This window comes from Ananas comosus, unplaced genomic scaffold (genome assembly GCF_001540865.1).
Source record: "Ananas comosus cultivar F153 unplaced genomic scaffold, ASM154086v1, whole genome shotgun sequence".
Taxonomy (NCBI): domain Eukaryota; kingdom Viridiplantae; phylum Streptophyta; class Magnoliopsida; order Poales; family Bromeliaceae; genus Ananas; species Ananas comosus.
Window position 1 is genome coordinate 91,860 of NW_017893334.1, and position 16,370 is coordinate 108,229.

Genomic DNA, 16,370 nt, shown 5'->3' on the forward strand with positions numbered 1-16,370 from the left:
AAGTGAGCACGATGATCCTTACTTCGTGCTGAACATCGTGTTCACCTCCGTTGGGGTCAGTGATGCCCCGGTTTGCGAGTTAGACGTGATTTAGGCGTTGTGTGCGCTGTTTCACTGAAGTTTGCGTCGCTCACGCGCCCATCACAGTGGCCGGCAGTGCTCCGAAAGGTGAGTACGGCCCCTGGCATGCCGAGACCTGTCAGAGGGTGTCTCTGCTTGGCTGAATGACCCTCGGTTTGAGCTGTCGGGCCATAAAACCCCTGAAATCACATGAAATAATGTGATTTTATGTTGTTGCGGGGGTTTTTATGTAATTATACATTATGTGGCTACTGTTGGCAGCATTTTCGGGCAGAGGGTAACCTCTGGACTGGTTGTCCAAGGCCCCAAGCCTTTCCGAAAATCAAATATTGATTTCCGATGCGTTTGTCGGCGAAATCCGCTGACGAAACGCATTTTCGGTTCGAAATTCTTCTGACGGTGCCTCGTGATGAATTGTGTCGTCGCTGAGCCTTGTTGACTGGTCACCCGCGTCATTTCGAGGGTTCAGAAACGACGGGTGAGCGACGGTGGGTTCCGGTGTCGAATTGGACACTTCCAGAAACCTGGATCGGAACGATTATCCGACGATAATCGTTTCGGAGTGAGTTAGTGTCTTTGCTGCAAAGTCACACGAAAATATGTGTTTAGTGGCAGCGGGCAACTCGTAACATGAGTCGGTGAGTTCTGGGATAGTTCATGGGTCCCGGCGGAGTGCCGGTGCGGTTTTCGGGACTTCCGGCTTGTTCGGCAATCGATTTTGGGAAACCGATTCTCGCAGGTTCGTTGGTGGGGAGTGTGAGTTAGTGATACATGTTAGTGGGTTGGATTCTAACCCGGTGGACCCTTCGTAGGTCTGGTTGTTCCGTCTCCGCAATCGAGAAACCAGTTCCATATTTGTACATGTGGGTACTTCGACGCGAAGTCGGTACAGTGGTGCACGCTCGGTAACATTCCTTTCACTCCTTCCTTATTGTTTATATTGCATATTATATATATTGAGCCTTGCACCCATGTTATTCCCGTATTACTCTACTCGGTTGTTTCCATGTTTAGTATCATGAGTAGGAGTAGAGTAGATTTATCTGCTCTTGATATCTGTGACCTGGTTGGTTGGTTCTCATATCTTATATATGTGACTTGATTGGTCGGTTTTCGTATCTCGTATTTGTGACCTATTTGGTCGGCTTATTGCATGGTATTGTGACCGATTTGGTCGATTGGACTACTTGATAACCTATACGGTCGGTGTGCCCTGAGGGGCAGGATTGTCGGCTGGTTGCCGACGGTTGGCCATTGAGCATATCAGCATTGATCGCCCGATACTCGTACGCATTTCACGAATATCAGCGGTCTGATCCACCGCAAGAGGTATTTTTTTTACGGAAAAGTGGTTGCAGGTGCCAACCCGTTAGCCCAAGAGGGGTTAGATGCAACTAGAGTAGCAGTTGCACAGGCTTGAGGTTTGCGGTGTGGACCAACAGAGCATTGGTTTCAAATTGGGTATTTTGGACTGGTCGTCCGGTTGATGCATGCATTGTAACACACTGGACCTTCGCAACTTGCGAGATTCGAGTGTTTGATTTGTGTTCCGAGTTTTTTCAGGTATTCTGGAGGGTCGTTGACAGTACTCCGACCTATGGCTCGTATCCCGAGAATTGAGGTATTTAAAGCAGCGCTAAGGTCACCAAAGTGGAGGACTTAGGCTGCTCTCGGGTTGCTTTCTGCTGGATTGTGTACCATTGCACCTTGATGGTTGTACCGGTATAGAAAGTGTACCGATGACACCTTGATGGTTGTACCGTTACACATGCTGTTAATGGCCAACCCGAGGCTCGGGTTCGCGCATTCGGGGGAGTTGTACCGGTACACTTTTCCGTGTACCAGTACACTTTGGCAGATTACGAAATGACAATTTTTCAGGGGTGTAAATGCAATGTGGCTTCTCTACTTAAACCCCACGCCCCTTAGAGCTTCCCTTGAGCAGAGAACTGTGGAGATCAAGGTAGGGCTTCCTCCCACTTCTCCCTTTTGGCCTATTCTTTCCTTTTTGCTTGGAATTTAGGGTTGTAACCCTCTCTTTTTGCTTTTTGGACATTTTCCTCCAGGGTAGGAGCTTGGAGCTTGGGTTTGGGAGCTTGTTGGAGAGTGGATTCTCAACCTAGTTGGTGTTGAGCCTTGATTGAACTTCTAAGAGGTTGGTAACAAGTTTCTTCCTCTAGATTCTAGTTTTGATGCTTTAAACTAGATGAAACCCTAGAAATGAAAACTTAGGGTTTAATTGGGCATTTTGGATTTAGGGCTTTTGGAGCTTTATTTCTTGGATTAGAACCTTTCTCTAGGTTGGATTGGAAGGGTTCTAGCACCCTTTTGGAGATCGAGAGAGACTATCACCATCTTAGGTGAGTTTTGCCCCTTTTCGTGATTTTGTTAAAGATCGACCTATGTGTTGTTCGTAACGTTCGTGTAACTCTCCTTTTATTACCTTTAGGGTGCTAGGAGAATAGTGGACAACCCCTTTCGCACAAACGAAGGACTCCAAGGAGACTTGGTGGGTTTGACCTCACCAAAATGAGATAAATTTCTCAATGATGGTTTTTTACTTGTTGTAAAATGGAAAATCATATATATTCATGTTAGATGCAATATTTGTGAATTTAGACTGCTTAGAATGCATATGTTATATACAATATATATTTGGACCCCTATGTAGTAGAGGGTTTTCATGTTGGGCTTATGCATGAAATTAGCATTCTAGATGTGACTCGAGATCATGTTTCATATAGTGAAAATGATAAGTGTAAGATACTATTGGATATATTCCTCATGTTGAACATATGAGCAAATAATGCCATAAAGAGGCGTTAGACTAGAATGATATGTGAATTAGTGAGCTAATGTCATAAAGCGACATTGAGCTTGGGTTATGTGTGAACCTAGTAATTAATGCCACGAAGAGGCATGGAATTTGGAATAAGCTTGGGTATAGCAACGTGCTAGTGTCATAAAGAGGCACTAAACTTAGTGAACATTGGAACTTCACATTGAGACAAAGAACTAGACCGTTGGGTTGCTAGTGGTTATTACCATGTTAGAGACATGATGAGTGGGTACTTGAGACGATGACTACGCTTGCTTGCCATTTGTGCTCATTCGCACATACTTGTGAGGGTCGCTCCCTACAAGTCGGCACTCCGGAGTTAGCCTATACGACTTATGATCGCTCGTGCGGTACTGAAAAGCCTACGGGGGCCTCGAGTGGGAATGTTGGAGCTACCACGGGTACTTAGACGGCACAAGCCGGACTACCTTGTGTAGGTTCTTAATTAGAAATGAAAATAGACACGGAGTCATATAAGTAATAATCACTACTAGACAGTTCATAATAGTTGGATTTATCGGGCATTTGGACATATAGTGTATTTGATAGTATTGCATTATAGCATACTTGTTTGCCATGTTGGAGCATACTAGTCATGTATTGACATTTCGAACTATGATAGAATAGATGTACACTATGTTGACATCATATATATTTATGGCATTGTAGATTAGCATTTCATTACATGCTTTACATATCGCAGCTTACTAATAGTTCTTTTATCTACTTATGCTTTTGGGCCTAGTAGTGCATTTTTCTCAGGTCAGTAATTGGCCACTGGGAACTATAAATTGTAGTTCTCACGCCCCTGTTTTATATTTTCTTTCAGAGCCTTCCACTCCAGGAGAGGCTAGGGACCGCGGCAAGGGTGTCGCTTTGAGCTAGCGAGCGAGGGGTCTTGCTAGGTGGATCATTTTCTCCTTTTTGTTTTAGATGGAGAGAATGAGAGCGTTTGTACCCTACATAGAGACTACTATTTTGGATATTGTAGTACTTACTTTTGAGACAGTTTGATGTATTCACTCTATGTTTTATCTCAGTTGATAATTTTACTGCTTCTACTTATTGATAGATGTTAGCTGTACACATGCTCTGATATCTCTAAATATTTATTATCTTTTCTTTATTCATCGCTATTATTGTAGACGCCTTATATGTGCAGACATATGGCGGGTCTGGGCACGCACCGGACGGGCCTATGCCGGGTCCCGGGGCGTGACATGCATACAGTAGCTGTATTGTTTCATATATACATCTCGTTTTACTTGTTTATCATGGCTACTGTGTTACCACTATCTATACCTTTGTTTGTTCTCCGTGACTGGTAGTACCCCTCGTCCTCGTCAGCTTGCGGTACCCATTGGGAGGGGAGACATATGTACATGTTCTCACCCCCCAACCCCATTACAGGTGACATCGCTGGTCCTAATGGGACGGTTCGTGAGGAGCACTCTTAGTGGTTCGTTAGAGCTTTCGGACCCGTCCATTGGTTTAAACTCTAAACTCTTGCTTTCTTCAATAATTGAATTAGACAGTTATATGGTTCAGCATTTTATTATATTTGAATCTGGGATTTCATGCATGTAATAAAGGATTTATGAGTTTTCGTGAAATGAAAATGGTTTTCTACCTTTCATGGTAGCGAGTTTTAAAAGGAAAAGGTTTCCGTGTGGTAAACAGTTTTTAAAAGGTTTTCTCGTAGTTTTTCGTGACTTAGTATTTCAAAACCAGTTTCCGGGTAGGAAACATTTTTAAACAAATAGTTGTGGATTTATGGTTAAAACTCTGAATGTGAATCTGAATGTGAATGGTGTATGAATGTATGAATGTTTGTATGTTCAGTTGTGGTGGTTATATTCTGTTTATGTATCTTGTACTTGTGCGACACCGTGCAAATACAGGGGAGACTCTATCCATGTGAATAGTAGACTCCCTATATTTGTGACAGATCTGGCATACCCTGGGGGTCAAGTTTTCAAAAAAAAAAAAAAAATTGGGCACTTCCGCTTCACTTTTAAATCAAAAGGGACCCCGGGGCGTGACAGATTAAAGTGGTATCAAAGACAAGTTACAACCACAGCATCATTCACAGGTTGTTTTGAAAAATAAATGAAGCTGAACCCAGAGGATGAAATGACGTGCTAAAGTCGAGCCATGAGCCCAGAGCATCTTGCAAGCTCTTGCAAAAATAAGATGTGAACCTGGGGTCTCGATCTGATACTATAGACGTCGGAACCCCATGCAGTCTCACAACCTCATCAAGATACACTTGTGCTAACTTATCTCCAGACCAAGTGGTATGGATCGGCAAGAAGTGAGCCGATTTCGGCAAACGATCCACCACCACCCAAACGGCATCACGTCCGGCTTGAGATCGGGGCAAACCGGTCACAAAGTCCATCGCTATATCATCCTACTTCCACACGGGTATGGATAAACTTTGAAGCTTTTTTGCTGAAAATTGGCACTCCGCTTTCACTTGTTAGCATGTCAAACATTGCGCCACGAACTCTCCATATCCTTCTTCATGCTCTGCCACCAATAATGCCCTTTTAGATCATTTTACATTTTAGTGCCGCCTGGATGCACGCTATAAGGAGATTGATGCGCTTTTAGTAATATCGCCTTTCGAATATCCTCATCCTTGAGCACACACCAACGGTTTCGAAACCGAAGTGCGCCATCGGACCCTATGCCGAAATCACCGGCGCACCCGCTCTCAACCTCACCTCGCACCTTTTGGAGATAAGGATCTGAAGCTTGTTGCTCTTTAATTCTCTCCAACAAGGTCCGTTGAACCACCAATGCGACAAGAATAGCCGGCACCTCCGGAGCTACTACTTCCTGTAGCACACTGGACCTTTACAAATTGCGCGGTTCGAGTGTTTGATGTGTACTCCGAACTTTTCTACACGTGGTGGAAGGCCGTAGATGGTATTCCGACCTAAAATTTCGATCTCTAGAGTTTTGACTTAGTCCTGAGAGTTTTCACTCTCGGGGACCGGTCCCTGAGATGAGAGACCGGTCCCCTAAGAGCAGTGCTGCGGCAGGACTTGAGGCAACCGGTCCCTGGCTGGGAGAGACCGGTTCCTGAGCGCGTGTTTTGCGAGAGGGGTCCGAGAGACCGGTCCCTGGCGGGGAGAGACCGGTTCCCGAACGTGGGATTTTCGGGGTAGGCTGAGAGACCGGTCCCAAGTCGGGGAGACCGGTCCCTCTGGGCGAAAATTGCCCAGACCGGACAGTGCACAGAGTGTATTTTTGAGGGGCTTATCAGGATTTTGTTACTTTAGAGGCTATAGAGAGCCTTCCTCCTCTCTCTTTTCCTCATTTCTCTCAACCCTTTTGCACTCTAGAGAGAGAAGAAGAAGGAGAGGAAGGAGAAGAAGAAGAAGAGGAGAAGGGGATCAAGCTTAGAGGCCTTGAAGCATCAGCCCTTCTCTCTTTCTCGCCCTTTGGAGGTTTGGAGCTTGCTATTGGAGCTTGGTGGTGGACCAATCATCAACCTAAGAGGATTTTGGACTTGGTTTGGAGCTTTCTAGAGGTATGTGACTAGTTCTTCTCCTCTAGATGCTAATTTTGGAGCTTTTTGCTTGAAGAAACCCTAGATTAGGATTCTAGGGTTAGATTTGGGGCTTTTTGGATTTGAGGGCTTTGAATCCTAATTGATGGGTTTGGAACCTTTATTTAGGTTGGATTTGAAGAACTCTAACTCCCATTTGGAGCTTGAGAGGGGATTTCTTCACCTAGGTGAGTTTTCTCCACCTTAGCCTATGTTGCTTAGTGTTTGAGTTTAGGGTTGATCGTAAGATTTGTTTGACCCTTGTTCCTATATCTTTAGGATGCTAGGAGACTAGTCAACACCTTCATCGGGGCTTATGAAGGGTTTTGGCATCATCGGTGGGTTTGGCTTCATGAACACGGGGCAAAATGGCCCCTATGTTTTCTATACTTGTCGTAAAGTATTTTTGAATGCAAATCCATGCTAAATATGAATTATGTGAATTTTAGAACACTTGAAATGCATGCCTTATGTATTCATGAAATTGCACTCTATATAGTAGAGCTATATGTGTAGACTGCATGCATTGTGAAAGGTGGATAGCTTTGAAAGTTGAGAACATGTCTCCTATGTTTGAAATGAGTAGAATTATGTATTCATGAACATAGATACCATGCTTGGACTTATTGAACAATAGTGTCATAAAGGGGCACCTGAAACTAGTAAACTATGAAAATGCAACGTAAAGACATAGTGATAGGCCATTGGATATCGACTATATTCCATGTTAGAGACATGACGACATAGTGATAGGCCTTTGTGACATTCGATGTATATTCCATATTTTAGACATGAGGACATGGTACTTGAGATAGACTTATACGCATGCTTGCCATTGTGCTCATTCGCACATGCTTGTGAGGGTTACTCCCTACAAGCCGGCACTCCGGAGTTGGCCATCGCGATACGTTTGCCGTGCGGGATTGGGCGCCGAAGTGGATTGCTGTGGGAAAGGCTCATTCCTAGGGTGGGGATGTTGACTACCACGGGGCCATTAGGCACGGTAAAGCCAGACAGCCTTCGGGTGAGTCTTATGCCAGACAGCCTTCAGGTGGGTCTTATCAAAGTTGAACTGTAAACAATTAAAGTGACAAGTGGACATTGACTAGAATAGTAAACAATGACAACTTTACTATTTACATTGTGGACATTGGATTAGTTGCATACTAATGCATTTGCATGTTGGATACTCTTGTGCACATACTTGTAGTAACTGCCTTCTTACTTATGCTAATCATGCTAAGTAGAGATATCATGGTTGAATAGTATTCATATTTATTTTCTAGTTGTTCTTATCGCTTTGGCTTATACTTGTACACTGACCCACTTTTGTAGTTCTGGGCCTAGTGGCGCATTTCACTGAAGTCAGTAATTGCCCACTGAGAACTATTATTTAATAGTTCTCACGTCCCTATTTCTATGTTTTCTTTTCAGAGTCTTCGGCACCGGCGGAGGCACGGGATCGCGACAAGGGTGTCGCGTAGCTAGCTCGGAGAGAGTTCGTTTTGCTAGGTGGTTACTCCTTCTTTGTTTGTGATAGAGAGGGAGAGATTTTGCACCATATATAGAGAGACCACCTTATATTCAGACTAGTACTTGCTATGGGACTCCTTTCGTATTATCTTACGTTTTACTTAGTGGATTATCAGTTCTATGATCTTCTCTTTGTTGTAGCACTTCGTAGTATTTTGCTCTGATATACTTAAATGCTTCCTTTTTATTGCTTTATTTACCGCTTTATTTTAGACGCCTTGTATGTGTTAGATGTACGGCGGGTCTGGACACGCGCCGGGCGGGCTTCCGCTGGGTCCCGGGGCGTGACAGATTAGTTTGGTATCAGAGCCTAGGGTTGAGTCTCAGTGGACCTAGCAAACCTTAGGCCGGTTGGACTATAAGAAATAGGCTCATGAGAAACAAGGTCTATTTGACATCTAAACGAAAGTATCTCGATTGGGTATTTTGGCTAACTCTAGAAAGTAGAGTTAAATCGAAGTGTACAGCTCCTAACTTCGCGGAGGGTTACGTTAGCGGCCGCCAACGTAATATCGGGAGTTAGTAGTGAAGCACACCTCCTTACTTTCGCCTGATTTGGGTATTATCTTTGAGCGGGGATGCGATAGCGTAGGTTTGCTAACTTACTCTTTTATGATGTTGTAGTGCGATGCCGATCACACGCTCCCAATCTGCTGGAGCGGATAACGCGGCAAATCTGGAGGAGGTCGAGACCTCCGCTACCTCCGGATCCAGCGAGGTCCGTGAGCAGAGGAGCCAGCTGGAGACTCTCACTGACTTGGTGACGCAGCAGGCAGAGGAGGCCCGACAGCAGACTGATGCGGCGCGCCGACAGGAGGCGCGGATGAAGCGCCTGGAGGACCTTCTTCTACAGCAGGCGGCAGCTTCCAGGGAGACCCAGGCCCCTACACCGCCAGCACCAGTTGTAGATATTGCACCGAGAGCACCGTCCCCTGCGCCCAGTTCGTCGCTTGCGGCGCCCGTGGCCGCGCCTTAGGAGGAGGCTTTGGCGGCGCCACATGTTCAGGCACCCCCGATTGGAGCTATTTTTCCCTTGTTGGTTGAGGGGGCAGAGCGGGACCGACTAATGGAACGCCTTAATGAGTTCAGGAGGTGCAGCTCTAGGATTTTCGATAGCGAGAAGGTCGACCACTGGATTGTGGAAAAGTGGTTGATGCACATGGAGAAGCTCTTCCGCGACACCTTCGTGGAGGAGAGGGATCGAGTTTGGCTCGCCACACACCATCTGGACGGCGAGGCCTACCGCTGGTGGTTGGATCTCCAGGAGAACCCCAGCACTGATTTGGCTGCTATCACGTGGACGAGGTTCAAGGAGCTTCTATTGGCTCACTACTTCCCGACCAGCGTCAAGCGGAAGATGGAGCAAGATCTGCGCAACTTGCGCCAAGGTGATCGGACTGTGGCCGAGTAGGAGCGGGAGTTTTCTCTACTTCTTCACTACGTGCCTTTCGTCGTGCGGGACGACGAGGACAAGGCCCGCATCTTCAAGCGAGGGTTGCGACCATCGATCTTTCGGTTTGTGCAATCCTCTAACCTCCAAACCTACCGGGAGGTGGTGGACCGCGCGCTCATAGTAGAGAGCGGCGCAGCAGAGGTCCAGAAGCGACGAGAGGCCATGGACAAAGGCAAGGCCAAGAGGCCTGCGGCTCAGTGTGCGAGCCAGACGCACTCTAGGAGGCAGCCGAAGCATCCTAGGAGCCAGCAGCGTGGACGCGGCTCAGCAGCGCAGCGAAGAGGATCTGACCGACGTCGGCCCTCCTTGCGTGTGATCTGTGGTGGTCCTCATCACCCACCGCAGTGTCCACAGCGGGCGGGCAGGTGCTTCCAGTGTGGCCAGGAGGGCCACGTGCGGGCTGAGTGCCTGAGAGGTTCTTCACCGGCACCGTCCACTGCATCGGCACCGTGCGGGCTGAGTGCCCGAGAGGTCTTATGCCAGACAGCCTTCGGGCGGGTCTTATCAAAGTTGAACTATAAACAATTAAAGTGACAAGTGGACATTGACTAGAATAGTAAACAATGACATCTTTACTATTTACATTGTGGACATTGGATTAGTTGCATACTAATGCATTTGCATGTTGGATACTCTTGTGCACATACTTGTAGTAACCGCCTTCTTAGTTATGCAAATCATGCTAAGTAAAGATATCATGGTTGAATAGTATTCATATTTATTTCCTAGTTGTTCTTATCGCTTTGGCTTATACTTGTACACTGACCCACTTTTGTAGTTCTGGGCCTAGTGGCGCATTTCACTGAAGTCAGTAATTGCCCACTGAGAACTATTATTTAATAGTTCTCACGCCCCTGTTTCTGTGTTTTCTTTTCAGAGTCTTCGGCACCGGCGGAGGCACGGGATCGGAGCAAGGGTGTCGCGTAGCTAGCTCGGAGACAGTCCGTTTTGCTAGGTGGTTACTCCTTCTTTGTTTGTGATAGAGAGGGAGAGATTTTGCACCATGTATAGAGAGACCATCTTGTATTCAGACTAGTACTTGCTATGGAACTCCTTTCGTATTATCTTACGTTTTATTTAGTGGATTATCAGTTCTATGATCTTCTCTTTGTTGTAGCACTTCGTAGTATTTTGCTCTGATACACTTAGATGCTTCCTTTTTATTGCTTTATTTACCGCTTTATTTTAGACGCCTTGTATGTGTTAGACGTACGGCGGGTTTGGACACACGCTAGGTCCCGGGGCGTGACACTTCCAAACCAAACCATTGCATCTCCATTTGCAATGACGGTTGGTGTGTGATTGCGGTAGCTAGATTCTCCACCGACTTTCTACTCAGTGTATCGGCCACTACATTGGCTTTTTTCGGGTGGTAAAGAATAGTGACATCATAGTCCTTTAATAATTCCAACCACCGCCACTGCTGCATATTTAGCTCCTTCTGAGTGAACAAGTATTTAAGCTTTTGTGATCTGTATAAATATCACAATGCTCACCGTATAGATAATGCCTCCATAGCTTCAACGCGAACATCACCGCGACTAGCTTAAGGTCATGGATAGGGTAATTCTTCTCATAACTCTTCAACTGGCAAGAAGCATACGCAATAACTCGCCCACCTTGCATCAGAACACACCCAAGACCACTGTATGAAGCATCACTATACACCACAAAACTCTCTCCCGGAATCGGTAAAGCAAGTACCGAGGTAAAAGTGAACCTCTCCTTTAATTCCTTGAAGCTTCGATCACAATCATCGCTCCACACACACTTTGCTCCCTTGTGCGTGAGGCGCGTCAGTGGAGAAGTTATCTTAGCAAACCCCTCCACGAATCGTTGATAATAACCCGCAAGGCCAAGAAAGCTGCCGATTTTCGCGACACTCGTCGAACGAGGCCAATCTTTAATCACCTCAACTTTCTTTGGATCAACCGAGACACCCCTCCCGAAAATGATGTGGCCTAAGAAGGCGATCTCACGTAGCCAAAAGTCGCACTTCTTCAGCTTGGCATAAAGCTTCTCTTTTCGGAGTATTTGCAACATGGTTCTCAAATGTTCCTTATGCTCTTGATCACTCCGAGAATAGACCAATGCGTCGTTAATGAATACCACGACGCATCAATCCAACAACGGCCGGAAGACACGATTCATCAAGTTCATAAATGCTGCAGGGGTATTGGTAAACCCGAATGGTATCACCGTGAACTCATAATGGCCATAACGCGTATGAAACGCCATATTATGCACATCCCCCGGCTTGATCTTCAACTGGTGGTACCCCGACTGAAGATCAATCTTCGAATATACCCGAGACCCTTCCAACTGGTCGAACAGATCATCAATCCTCGGCAACGGGTACTTATTCTTAATTGTCACCTTGTTCAGCTCGCGATAATCCACGCAAAGTCGAAGCGTTCCATTCTTCTTTTTCACAAATTGCACCGGAGCTCCCCATGGCCACACACTCGGCTTCACAAAGCCCTTATTGAGTAAGTCTTGCAATTGAGCTTTTAACTCGCTTAACTCCGCCGGTGCCATTCTATATAGAGCTTTCGAAATTGGCGTCGTCCTGGGAATCAAGTCAATGACGAACTCGATCTCCCGGTCCGGTAGCAATCCCGGTAACTCCGCCGGAAACACATCCGGAAACTCACATGCTATAAGAATATCCCCAAGCATTGGGAGCTCCCTTTGAGTCTCCACCACTGTCGCCAAGTAGGCCGCACATCCACTTTTAATAAACTTCCTCGCTCTCGACGCCGACACCGTCGCCGCGAAGCGCGAGCTCTTACACGCACGATATACCACCTCCTCCTAGTTAGGCTCACGAAAAGTGATCACCTTACTTTCACAATCAATAACAGCATAATATTTTGAGAGCCAATCAATTCCAAGAATTACATCGAAGCCCCACATCCGGGTCAGGACAAGCAAGTCCGCAGGCATAAACCAATCGCCAATTTGCACTGGACAAGCCATGCACTCCTCCTTGACACTAAAAGTATGCTCTGGTGCGTAGACCCACCAAGCATCCGGACTATCCGATACCTCAATACCATGAGCTCTAGCGAATGATGCGCCAATAAATGAATGGGATGCACTAGTATCAAACAATGCTCTAACTCTAGTGCCATTAATTAAAACAATACCTGCCACAACATCATCGGGTACGACAGGCTCCTCCACCTGAGGAGCGAAAACCCGGCCACTTGGCGCCACCCGAGATCCCTCTGGCTGACGCAACACTGAAGAGCGTCCAGCAGACATAGCAGGTGGCAATCCCGCGAGCTGCCTTGCGGTGTACTGAACTGATGCAGCCGTCTGGGCAGACGATGTCCAACTCGGGCACTCCCGACTAATATGTCCAGCTTGGCCACACTTAAAACATCTTCCATCACGTTGTGGGCAGACCGTCAGTCGATGATCACCGCCGCAAATGACACATCGGGCAGGTCTCCAATTCTTCGATTGCCGTCGTGGATAATGAGGAGGTCTCTTAGGACTCGACCGACCCCCGGTACCACTCGCAGTACGCTTCTTCCCTTTATCCTTTTCCTTTTCCACAGACTCGCACTCCCCATACGCATAAGCACTGTCGTGCTCCGCCCACAACGCCCGAACCAAAATCTCCGCAAAGGTCGTGAGCTTGAGGATCTGGACCTTCTCATAAATCCTCGGCTGAAGTCCTCGCAAGAACCAATCGGCCCCGAACTACATCCGGGACACAGTCGATAATGTGGGAAAACTCCTGCTCATATTCTCCCACCGAGCGGTCTCTATGTCTTAGCTTCCGAAATTTATCCTGAAGCTTCTTCTTCTCACTATCGAGGAAGTAATTTGTAAATATTAATCCCCGGAACTCTTCCGAAACCATAGGTGGAAGGTCGGAAGGTCGATCCCACTTCACTCTTTTCCAACACACCTTCGACGACTTCTCTAAACAATGTGTGGCAAGGTGCACTTTATCTTTCTCCAAGGTATAAATATCTTCGAAGAGCGTTTCCATCGAGTCGATCCATGACTCCACTATCCACGGCTCCACCTTTTCTCCATCGAACACAGGCGGATTGAACTTCTTGAACATCACGAGAGCAGGGAGTGTATACTCCCTCGCTGCCTCCATAGCCGCACCTTTGGGATTTGAGGTTCCCAAACCGGCTGCCACCGCCGCGACTAGTATAGCCACCGCGGCCACACCCTCGATTGCATTCGGTATCACGACAAGGAACGGAGGTTGCTCGGCGCCCACTTGAGTTGTCGCCGCCTGTTGTTGCACCAAAGCCTCCTGGAGCTGCTGGATTTGTTCCCCCGACATTGCACCGATTACACTTGTTGCTGCACTATTCCCACAAGTGCGGGCACTTACTCCCGAAGCTCCCCATCGCCGCTCGCTCCGAATTGCTCGGGAGCCGAACTTGGTTCCTCGGGCGTCGACCTTGTTCGAGGTCTACGACGAGGCATTGCTTCCTGAAACATAGCAACTACATTAGTTACTTGACCCATAACGCTAACACGTCATTACAACATACCCAACAAAACCAAATCAGGTGAAAGCATTCAAGTGAATCCATTCTCATTCCTAGGCATCATGTTGTCGGCCGCCCAACATAACCCTTAGAGTAGAGAACAAATATCAACTTGGATTAATCCCTAATCACCATTAGAGACGTACTAACACTAACCCAATCCATATGGCTTTCGCTATAAATCGATTCCACTCGCTCACTTCCCTAGATCCTTTAAAGTTTCCATCCTAACTTTCACTTTTCTGGGCTCTGATACCATTATATCTGTCACGCCTTGGGACAGTCGGTTTGGTCGGGTTCGAGCACATCAACAGACGCCGTACGGACAGCACCTCCCCTGTCCGCCCAACACAATATCAACATGTATATAATTTTGTGCAAGCGAAAACATAAATATACATGACTTGCTCGAAGGCAAGCAACAACCAAAGTGAAAGTTCTATACTAACATCACATTCATACAAGTATCTTGATTACTTTTAATCAAATACAAGCGTATTACAACTACATTCATTCTTTTCTTTCATTTATACATCACATGCTCGTCATTCTTCAAAATATAAGTCCTTTACATCATTTATACACTTTTACAACTTTGTTCATCATATACAAAAGATGATAATAACAGTGTATGAACTATACTTGGGTAGTCGCTATCTAGGGTGTGATACCCTTACCGCGGTTCTCAATCGCATCGCTTGGCCCCGGCTCTGTAAAAATAGTGGGATGAGAACTACAAGAAAGTTTTCAGTGGGTTCGGCTACCGACCCCGCCGACTTTCCCACTAGGTCTAAACAGGCATAAATAGAAGAAACAGATAGATAGATAGCCATGCTAAACAAATGCAGCTATTATGCCCGAACAAGATACTATCAATATATGATGCTCATGATACATGCTGATTGCCATTCTCAATACCCAATCCTCTCGGCTAACCCGTAGGTTTCGCCCCAAAACTCACTAACTCAAATCCCTACTATCGGGAAGATACTCGCTGTAACCCGATGGGACCTTCCTCTGGGGAAACTACAACCCAGTGATGACTACTTTGGAGCTCATCGCTCGAGGGGGAGCGACCGCCCTCAAGCCAAGACTTACATGTGAGTATAATCCAATCCACAACTATGAGGATGTCATGTTCACAAATGCCGCAACACAGAAAGTGTTCCATTCTCTCGCATTCAATGCCACAAAGTGCTATATCAATCACTTGTCATAATGTCACCATGTTCCTCTACTCGGCTAAGTCATGTCACAATTCATACACCTATAGGGTTCACAATTGTAGTTCACAATTGTTCAATATCTCATTCTCAACTCATATGGATCTTTATACTAAAAGCATGCAAGGGATATACACATACACATACATTCTCATTAACCTTACAATGCATGAATCCTAATATACACATATATGCTCAAATGGTGACTTAAGACATAAAGAGAAATCCGATGATTTCGGAAAGCACCACCCACCTCGTAGGGTCACTAAGATGCTAGAATCCAAGTTCCACAATTTTTACTCGCAGCTTTCACTCGACCCTCGGCAAACGAAGCCGAAATGGGGTTTTCCTTCAATATCTTGGCGTAGACTTAATGGAATCCCGATCCGAGGTTCCCAATGGATCGGTTTTTGCTCCAATTAGGGCTACAAGAGATCAAACCCTAGTTAGATCTCATACTTAGCAAAACCCCAATTTGACCCCTAGGGTTTCCAATAACTCAACATATCCACAAACTCATGGATAAACATGAGGTAATCTACCACAATAGCTTCTAGATACAACTAGAAGAATTAACTCAAAACCCTAGCTTACAACTATAAGGACTCACCTTGAGTTCAAGCCCTCTCCAAAACCTTTGCACAAAAGCTAGCTTCACCACCAAGCAAGCCTTCTTCTCCACCAAACCCTTCTCTTGGATCAAACTCTAGTGAGAGAGGGAGAGAAAGGGAGAGAGAGAGTGTGTCTTAGAGAGAGAGAGAGCTCCTACTCCTGTGTTCTCATAAGGGGGAATGAGCTTTTAGGGCACAAAACCCATATAAGAGGTCTCCTCCACAATAATTACAACTAGGCCCCTCTCTAATAACAAAATTGGACCAACCCACGCATTTGCGTGTTCGGGGTCCGGACCTTGCACTCAGGGTCCAGACCCCGAGAGCATTTCCAGCACGAATTAAGCTGAAAATTTTTCAGCTTGCTCTCCAAGGTCCCTACACTCATGATATACACTCCGGAACACTCGGAATGATTAACGAACCACTCTAACCTGTCCCACTCCGCACTTCGATCAATTTAACTGAAGTTCGATACAACCTACCGAAGTTTTGGTATATTACATCCACATAAGTCCTCTCACAACTTACTAACTGTTAATAAG

The 16,370-nt window shown here is 46.1% G+C and overlaps 1 protein-coding gene across 1 annotated transcript; it reads right to left on the bottom strand.

Annotated features, from left to right (window-relative positions):
- Positions 1-12,279: 12,279 nt before the first annotated feature.
- Positions 12,280-13,780, bottom strand: LOC109705663. The gene is made up of 3 exons (XM_020226415.1): positions 13,232-13,780; positions 12,615-13,143; positions 12,280-12,527 (listed from the first exon to the last, which is right to left on the bottom strand). The coding sequence occupies exons 1-3, from the start codon at positions 13,778-13,780 to the stop codon at positions 12,280-12,282; spliced, it is 1,326 nt and encodes a 441-aa protein (XP_020082004.1).
- Positions 13,781-16,370: the final 2,590 nt, after the last annotated feature.